A 9,644-nucleotide genomic window follows, 5' to 3' on the forward strand; every position below is an offset into this window, starting at 1 on the left:
GTATTTTTGTGAAGGACATTTTCAGACTTTTTCCCCATCCATAAAAGGACTGCATGAAATTGAACTGCATGGTGACACTGAAGTAATCATATTTCTTTGTGTTATTAAGCCTGTAGCTGAAGCACCCTTCAAGTTTGATATGGAGTTGGATGACTTGCCGAAGGAAAAGCTGAAAGAATTGATTTTTGAGGAAACTGCAAGATTCCAGCCAGGATACCGATCTTAAACCGTGCATAGGTAAAGTCACAGCAACAGGGAACACTCGGGCAGGGGGGACTTTTGAGACTTTGGTGCTGCTGGTGAAATGTAGGACTTGCCTTTCCCAGTACCCAGTAACTCCCTGTCCAAGGACCTGCCCTCAGTCCTGTCCTGTTTTTGAGGAAAGTTTCTGTTTGCCCACAGCATTGAAGTGTCCACACAGAGTCCAGGCAACTGTCTGAGGTGTTTACCTTACTTGTAGGTTGTATTTAGGGAACAAGAATTGCATTTCAATAGTGCTGCTTAGAATAAAGGCAATGGTAACGCTTTGAAATGCAAATTTTATTTTAAAAAAACATTTTAGAGGGCAATGTTCTTCATATTTTACAGGTACATGATTTTGTCATATGGCTTCAAATGCTTTTAAAAAAGCCTCCTCCTAAATGTAATGTACAAAGGAGAAATCTCTTAAATTATTTTAAAGGAAAAAACCCACACACGACGAAACTTCAGGAGGAGTTGTCTTTAGTTTTAAGTAGCTCCCAAATAGTGTGAGTAAATAAGAATAGGTATTTAAATATTAATAAATTAATTATGATTAATCTTCCTAGTATTTTGAAGGTCCGAAAGTTTAAATTTAAGATTAAATATACTGATATTCACTGACTGCCTTTTTTTTTTTTAAATCAGTGAACTTAACTGGTCTTCCTGTACCACAAGGCTTGCAGGTCTCAGGAGTTTCATACCAAACTGCTCAAACACTGACTTGATTGGAGTACCTGTGAAACTTCTGTGATACTGATAGGGGAAAGTATCAAAGTTTTATGAGTGGAAAGGAAAAACAAGCCAAAGGCAACAGGCTTGCCTGGGTTTCCTGGTTTGTGCTCTCTGTGCTTTCCTCCCTCAGAGCAGCATTCTGCAATCACTGCTTTGTGTGGGCAGTTCCAGCAGGAAGGTGAAGTTTTGAGCCAGGGCACTTCCTTGCTGCCAGAAATCCATGGCTCTGCTGGCAGTGTGCAGGAGCTTTGTGGCTTTGCTATAAGCAATAATTTTTCTGCACTAAAAATGTGATTTCAGTTTCTGCATTGCATGTTACCCCCAGGTTTTCATTTAATGACAAACTAATAGGAAAGAAAAATAAAAGAAAGTGGGGGAAACTTTTAAAAGTACAGTTTTTACTTTAGTAGGGTAACAGCTGTTACCACTGGCTTGAATATTTAGATGTATAGAAGCTCACAAATGAACAAATTTCAATTTTTACAAGTACTGCATTTTGTTTATTTAAGCTTGCTAGGTGATATTGGAACTGTTGTAATAATTGAAAGGTAGGGAAATCTGAGGTTCACCACTGGTTCTGTTAGTTGGCATTGTTAATAGAGCAGACCTGGGACACAGTAACTGGTGTTCATGTTCCACCCATGTTTTCTCTGAGAGCACAGCTGTGCATGTACACATGGTGGAAGAAAGTTACAGAAATCTTTAGGAACAAGATGAAGCCTGTTCCTAATAGGGTGTAGTCTCAAGGAAGGACAGTGAGTGGTTACTGATGTGGTAAATCATAGTTCATGATCTCTTGCTTGCCTCATTGCTCAGACCATACTTACCTAGGTTGTATTAGGGATTAAGGGATAAAAGGATTAGGGATAAAGATATCAGTGATCCCTTGCTAGCAGAAATTTCTGGTTTGATAAAAATGTTACCTTCAAATGCTACTATGCAGAATTGATTTGGCCAGCACAATACTGAAATTGAAATATTGTACTTAGCTTGATGAGGATATGCTGGTAATTTGTCCAGGTCATTTGTGGTTGGGATTGCCAGCTATGCCATAGCACAACAGTTTAAACATAGCTGCTTGACATCCTAGTGAGGGCCAGTCCCCAGGAGTTGGCTTCAAATGTGCAGTAACAGTGTCCTGCTGTGCATTCCTGCTCTCCTGCACACTGCCCCTGTGCTTGATCTGCCAGTTCTTCTCACTGGGCTGTTTCTCGAGATTCAAAGTGTCCCCTGAGCTGTGGGTTTTGGAATTGAGAAGCAATATGAAAATAACAGATTTTTAGTTCAGACAAACAATGTACTTCATTGATTAGTTATGTTTAATCTTCCCAATCTTTTGAAGAGTTAATAGTTTAATGGAATGCCCTGAGATCCACTGTCTCTGAATTCTTTTTTAACATCTGTAAATCCTGCTGGTTCTGGGTGATGGTAAACACGGTGTGCACAGAACACAGAAATAGGCAAGGGCTTGTTTTAAAAGGTGATGTTAAACTTCCTTCACTGAAATATGTCTCTGCTCTCTTGTAGGACAAGGACTTAAAGGACTGGGCATGCTCAAATGTTGCTGTTCCTCTTCCCAGTTCTTTATTGTTGGTCATGTCTTGTGGCCTCTCTCAGCTTATCCACTAACTCCTTTGAGCCATTCAGGAGGGCGGTTCCTGGTAGTTTTGGCTTTTCATGCTTTCAATGAATCTTTTAAGCCTGAAGAATTGTAATTGACACTCCTATGCGTAATGCCCATTGTTGACCTGTTGCAGTACTGTACTGTACGTGCACCTACTGCTGCCCGTGTTTTAACTGCTTGCTTTCTGGTTTGAAAGATGCAGTGGTTCCTTTCACTCCTGGATCAATATCCAAGAAGAGAATTCATTAACCTGTAAGACGTTTACACCATGAACTGTTTTTCTGACTTTACTGAAGTCGCTGGCATTTTTTTTTAGAAAAGCTACTATTCAGGGCACTTTAAGTCAGTGACATCCCAGATTTTTTTTGCACGTCCTTTTTAAATAGAAATGGTTGGTTAGCATCCGGCAGAGTGTACCATTATGCTATGGATTGCAGCATAAGTTGTGTTCATGTTAATCTTGCTTATGCACTTGTTTGGGTGTCCTGTGCTGTACATACAGGTATTCTATCTAGTGTAAGAGCCACATAGGAGCCCAACTTAACTGAATTCATCTAAGAAACATTTTTCCATGTATTGACAAAATTTGTACCTTTTTTCCCTGCTTTTCCTAAGAGAGATCATTTAAAGTTTACCCACGTTGGAGGCATAGTACTCCCAAAGTTCCTACCATGCAGTAGTGTTTGTACGGCCTGTGCAAAGGCAAGGTGGCAGCTGCAGCTGCTCTTTGCTCCCTGAGTGCTGGAAGGGTTAGCACAGACCACGATGGCACCGTGACCCCATGGCCAGTGCTTTTCCTGGGCAAGGCAGCCGTATCTGGTGGCAAGCAAGAAATCAGAATATGATGTTAATTAACTCAGTCTACATCCTGCATACCAATGAAATGCTTCAAATGAGGATTGATAGTTTTGACATTTGAATCTAATCACTGACATTCAGATTCTTGCAGAGAGGAACACTGCATCTTCAAATGAGAAAGTTTGATTTTACTTTTGCTCCTACAGCATGTCAGCATCTCAAGTTCATTTCTTGCAACCTACACTATGGTGATTTGTAATCAAGCCTCCATGAGCTCGTGACATGAAGTACTGTTCTGTTGTCAAGTACTATCAAACTTTTCTGATAATGCTGAGTTAGGACAACCAAACAAAGCTAGCACTAAATAACATTTAAAATTGTATACCTTTTAATGATCTTTTCAAGTATTTGTTACTGAAATTGTATAATGTGGAGTTTACTAGGTGTTATGTTCCAGTGCAGTGCCTCCTTTTCTTTCCCCACTGCTCTCTGTGGTGAGAAATTTGCCTTGTTTAAAATAATTACTGTGCCCTCGCATGACTGTTAAAGCTTTCTGTGCAAAGATGATTGTCTAAGTGCCACATGCCTATGATTGAGAAAAAAAATAATCTATTGTTACCTCTGAGTTGTGTTCAACTGAAATGCTATTCAACAAATAACTTAGGAAAAATAGTTCTATTTTTAGCTTTTCATATCTCTGCTGTCTTTTTCTCATTTTATTTTGGCAGCAGTGAAGAATGGATTGTATAAAGACTGCTTGCTAATATGAACAAAATGCACTTGTAATTCCTGGAAATAAATTTAAATCTTATATCTTCACATTAACATTAAGAATTAGTTTTTGGTTTCCTCTTGGGTAATGTCTTTGAATGGAAATCAGGTTCAATTGCTACTGTAGTACATAAGGATGCTGGCTGGTTAATAACTCCAGGCTTCCTCATACCATTTAGTCTGCTCTTCAGAGAAATCTAGAAAGCCATTAACTTAGACTCCAATAGATAAGGGTGCTTACAAGATTCCATTTCAATTTTTTTTCCCTATAGTTTAAGTGTCAATCTGCCAAAACTAATTTTTAATAAGCAAGGGTTCATCATTAAAGGGCATTTTCTATTAGGAAGTTCCTGTGGTACATAAATCTCTGACGTGGGGAACAAATTCGGAGCATTGTCAGGACACTGCACAAGTGATCATGGAATCGTGGTATGGAACCTATGCTAAAAACATTTCTGTAGAAGAAATATGCACTTGACTGTTGATACCAGTGTAGAAATTTCTCTTGACCTTTCTACACATCTTTACCAAAATGCTTTTCTCACTCAGTTTTGAAAAGTTGAAATAGTTCTAGAATCTCTGCTACTTGCATGATCTTCATTACAACAGGAATCATTTTTGGCACGGTTGGAAAGATGACTGTTACTGAAATTAGTTTGTAACACCTCCATTTTAATTTATTAAGGAAGAACTTCGGCAGCTTACTTCACCCTTCTCTTTCCCAACTCTTTTTTTTAATACTGTCTTTAATTTGGGATATTTGGGGAGGTGTAGACTTACCCTTGCATCCTGTCTCTCTGAGTGAGAAGCCGAGGATTTGCTTTACCTAATGTCTGGTGCTTTTGGGCTTTCATCCTTAGCTACTTTTGCTGAATCCAATTGGCGTCCATCAGGATCCATAACCACATTCATCAATCTTTTACTGAATTCAGTAAATATTGTTGGGTTGAATTTGTTGATGCGTCAAATGCTGAAGCATGAGGTTTTTCTTTGGTCAGATTTTAAAAATAGTTTAAAGAAGGTGCCTCTAACAACACTGTGTTAGGTCAGTTATTTCATCATTTTACATTGGGTTCTTTTCTTTATGCAGTTTTTATATTTTAGAGCGGAGAACAGCAACTCTTAATCGAAGTAGCATGCATATTTCATGGTAAAGATGCTTTGGGAATAAGGAATGTAAACAGTTCACTGTCAAAAACATTCCAACCTTACAGCTGAAGAAAAATATGCAAACACAAAATTCTCATGGATACTTTGGCAAACAAGCCTCTGACTCTGCTGTCCTGCCTGTGGCCAGACTCTTCCTCACCCCTGTGACACCAGAGCTGGGCCGCGTGCGCCGGGAGCTTCCGGGAGTGGCAGTGGGGACAGAACTCGGCAGTGGCCAAACAAAACCTGAGGAGCTGAGCAGGGCTTTCCTTGCAGAATGAGAGAAAGAAAAACCTGTTGTTGCTGCCCACTGTAATATGCTACAATATATTTATACCATGTCAAAGTTGTTTGCTGAGCAACTGTACTATAGATTTAAACTTTATTAATATATATTTGCTTATGTTAGTGTAGTTTATATAGTCCTTGGTTATTGATAAATTTATTGTGTTGTTACAGCACAGTGATATGGTATAAATATAGGTCTATACATACACACCATATACTTATGAATTTGGTCCCTTGCATAGTACTTTTATATTTGTACAGCAATGTCTTCAAGCAATCCCAGATTTTAGGGGAAATATTTTTGTAAATGCAGTGGTTTAAACAAAAAAGTCCAAACAATCCTTTTACTAAGTTTTAAATACATTTGTGGTTCAAAATGGTTTAGTTAACGATTGAAATCAAGACACTAAATTAGTGAAAAGTGCACATTAGTAAAGTGAAGCTTACAGTGGTTTTTGTAGCATGTGCTGTGATCAAACCAAGTGACACATCGGCAGAAATGTAAAAGTTGGACTACATGTGTAAATCTAGAACAAATTTCTAAAGGTTGCAGCTGGTTTACTTACTATTGTTGCCTTTTCTCGTGTTGTATCAGTGTAGAGCACTCTTAAAATACTCAAACTGCTTTGTCTTTGCTTTGTACTGTTGGTGCCTTCTTAGTCATGTACCCCATAAGTCCTGCATAGCTAATTTAGTTAATGGTAAGTTTAAAATAAAAAAGCAAAGGAAGATTTTATAAAAAATAAATAAATCATTTTCTGTATGTTCTTATTCATTGTAACAATTAAACATTTATATTGTGACAGATTTGTGATTTGGTTAATCTGTATAGATCAATTGTAAGTAGCAAAGGTTTATATTTCGTCTTATTCTTTTGATGTTGTAAACGTTTGTGATTTTCTTTTTTAAATCAGGTAACTTAATGTTCTGTTTTGTTTTTGGCATCTGAATCTTGTAAAAACAAATGCAAAGAAAATCATTAAATTGTGTCCCTGTATTACCAAACCAGCATAGTTCCGTGCATATCTAGAACGACTGGGACTTTGCTTTGGCCTGAGCTGCTCTATTGGCTGATCCAAAACTGCCCCTCCTTGGCCTGCAGGCAAGAGCTGTAACTGCTCGAGGTGTGTGTCCCCCTGTGTAACTGTACCAACTTGGAATTAAATTAGGGAAGCCATCCCCAAAAAAACCCCAAAAACCCACAGACGAGCTTTCTTTATAGACAGGCAGAATGTTTTATCTTTGCTGTGAGAAAATGATGAAATCTTGACCTACTGAGTAATGCAAATTAATGTCAGTGTGACCTGATGGTTCACAGGCTTTTCTGACACTCTTTCTATGGATATTCATATTGCACTGTTCTCATGAAATCTTGAACATTTTTACTTGCATAATCCTTAGAAAACAAATGTTTTCATTTCAGTACAAAAAGGTTCTTCTCCAACCAGGGATTTGAAATGTGGGATTTCTGGGAGCAGTGCAAGTAAATTCATATCACTGTCATGGACTTTTAACTCTTCTTCAAAGAATTGAACTCTTAAAAGGTGTAGCTGGATAATGGCAGCTAAAAACTTCTCTAATTAATATGAAAAGGCAAAAAATGTGACCTGAAACTAAAGAAAGCTTAACCCTATCTGGCAGGTGTGTAATAGCTCTGAGATTGGCTTGTAAAAATTCATCTCTCATTCCCCTCCTTGGCTTTCACTACAAAGCACAGATTTTTTTTTTTTTTTCCCAAGAATAATACAGTATTTCATTTTCACCATGTTTCTGTGTGTTCTTAATACTTTTGTTGGCTGTGGCTGTTCCCCTGACAGAAGGTGTGTTCACTGTAGTACGCACTGCAGGAAGGAACTTCAAGGTACAACTGCGCAGCTGCTTGGCTCCAGAAGATTTTGACAAATAACTGATTTGACTTAACATTGTTGTGATCCTTGTTTCAGTGGGATTAGTTTAAAATACCACACAAATTTCCTGTGTTTGAGCAGAAGTGGCTATAAGCTCTCCATCTGTAAGCTTCAGGTGTAGTGGGCACTCCTGAGCTGTTGGGCACATGGGTTGGGGCGGTGGTTCCAGTGAGCACCCCAGGTGCTGGGGAGATGCTGCACTCAAATACCAGGAAGGCTGGCAAGGAGCTGCTTTTGAGGACAAGCCGTGTTTATTGGAAGAGATTAATGTAGGTCTGATGGCATCCAACTGTGTAGACCTGACCCAGGAGTCTGCAGACCAAAGATAACTCTGTGTTGTGCATGTTTCATCTTAAGTTATTCTTTCTACTAAATTGCATATATGTAACACTGAAAAGTTTAAAAAATAAAAAACACTTGAAGAATGTACAAGACTGACAAACATCATCGCATCAACATATGCCGTGTCTGTTGGTGGTTACCTTGCTCTTCTCAGCACACAAGTCCAGGTAGCTTCAGGAGTTCTAGAGCCTCAACTCTGCTTCCAAAGGCAACTTCAGTGTGTCTGCTGAACACCACCCTGGTGTCAGGGCTGTTCACATCCCTGGCAGGAAGGCAGCCCTGCTCACGTGCTTCACGTGAAGCCAGATCTTGGGAGTTGGATGTGAGAACTGTTCTGTAACCCCTCTGTCTTTTTCCCTGTAATTTATAAATTACACTGACAACTTTCCTTCAAATGTTTTCTAAAACTCTGCCCTGTTTTCAGTACATCTTGCTGTTGGCAATTTACTTTTCTCTGTGTTTAAACTGAGTCTAAACAAGTTCCACTTGTTACAAAAAAAAAAAAAAAATCTTTATTCTATAGGATTTGTAAGTGTTCTGATGATAAACAGCAGATTATTGATTCTGTTAAACTGGTGTACCTGTGAATACTGAAAACTTCCTGCAAATTCCCTAAAGCTGCCTCTTGTTTTCCTCTCAACATGCACACACAGAGAGCCCATTTTTCCTGAAGTTCCTTCTCTTTCCAGCTGATTAATTAGTGTGGTAGAGAAATGTGTGATCCTTCTAGCTTAGTACAGCAGTAGCTTGTGTTTGTATGTGAAGGCTGAAGAGACTTGAAGTCTTCCATTCCTGATTTCCCTTAAAAGAGCAAGAAATGCCTTGCTAGGGTCTCAGGTTTGCAGTGTGTCTCACCTAAAAAGACAGTAATAAAAACACTTTCATGTCTCTTGCCAGTCTGTGTGCACTCAGCTGTTGGCTGCTGTCTGCAGCACTGTTCCTCTCTGTCTCCTTGCCTTGCTGCTTGCACTGGGCTGACCTTTGATCTGAGTTCCTCTTCCAGCGACACTGCTCTTCCTCAGGGGATTACACTTTCCATGTTGGGATCTTTCTCCAAAGTCCCTTGTGTGCTCTGGCTTGATGACTTCACTCCTTTGTTCTTACTTTTCCTTACCTTGCACACTACTTGTAGATTCCTGCAGTCTCACAGCTCTGCTTTTTGCTTCTTTCATTTTTTGCCTCTGTACAGCTGGGCCGAGGACACGGTTGTGCTGGCCTGGAGCCCTGGCTCAGCCGCTGCCTCTGGGGAGAAAACCGAGGTGGTGCAGGGCAGCTCCAGTCCTGGGACAGCCCTGCCATGGCAGCAGCCCGCGGTGCAGGGATCTCTTATTCCACCTTGCAAGTTTAATTCTGACCTTGAACACACAACTTAGAAATAATGGGAGATAATCTATCTGTGATGTGTGATCTATGTCTGAAAATTCAGGCTTTTTTAGCAAAAAAAAAAAAAATCCAAAACTGTAAGAGAATGCCATAGATTTTTTTAAACTTTGCTATTACTAAAAGACTTGAGATGCACCTTTTAGGAGGGTAGTTTGTTTATTTGTTTTTCTTGGTTTGTTGTTTGTGATTTTTTTGTAACATCCAAGACTAAATGGCTTGCTGTGAACATCTTTTTCTGCCTTAAAATTGCAAATGCAAAAATGCTGAATATTCAGAATTTTGGCTTGAGACTCACTGAACTGATACCGCAAGAGATCTGGAAGGTTTTTTAGTCGAGCTTTTTTCTCCCAGGTCACCTTTAATTTTGATAGCTAGTACTGAAAACAAAATTGGGACTAAAAATCCTT

General features: G+C 39.2%; 1 protein-coding gene across 1 annotated transcript in view; it reads left to right on the top strand.

Moving 5' to 3' along the window:
• The window catches only part of MAPK1 (mitogen-activated protein kinase 1), a 31,502-nt gene extending 27,271 nt beyond the window's left edge, over nt 1-4,231 (top strand). The window contains exons 8-9 of the mRNA XM_084217484.1: nt 110-237; nt 2,503-4,231. Of these exons, the coding sequence (XP_084073610.1) occupies nt 110-226 (117 nt within the window). The 3' untranslated portion in view covers nt 227-237; nt 2,503-4,231. The remainder of the gene's footprint in view (nt 1-109; nt 238-2,502) is intronic.
• The last annotated feature ends 5,413 nt before the right edge of the window (nt 4,232-9,644 follow it).

The sequence above is a fragment of the Fringilla coelebs genome (genome assembly GCF_963513975.1).
Source record: "Fringilla coelebs genome assembly, chromosome: 17".
Taxonomy (NCBI): domain Eukaryota; kingdom Metazoa; phylum Chordata; class Aves; order Passeriformes; family Fringillidae; genus Fringilla; species Fringilla coelebs.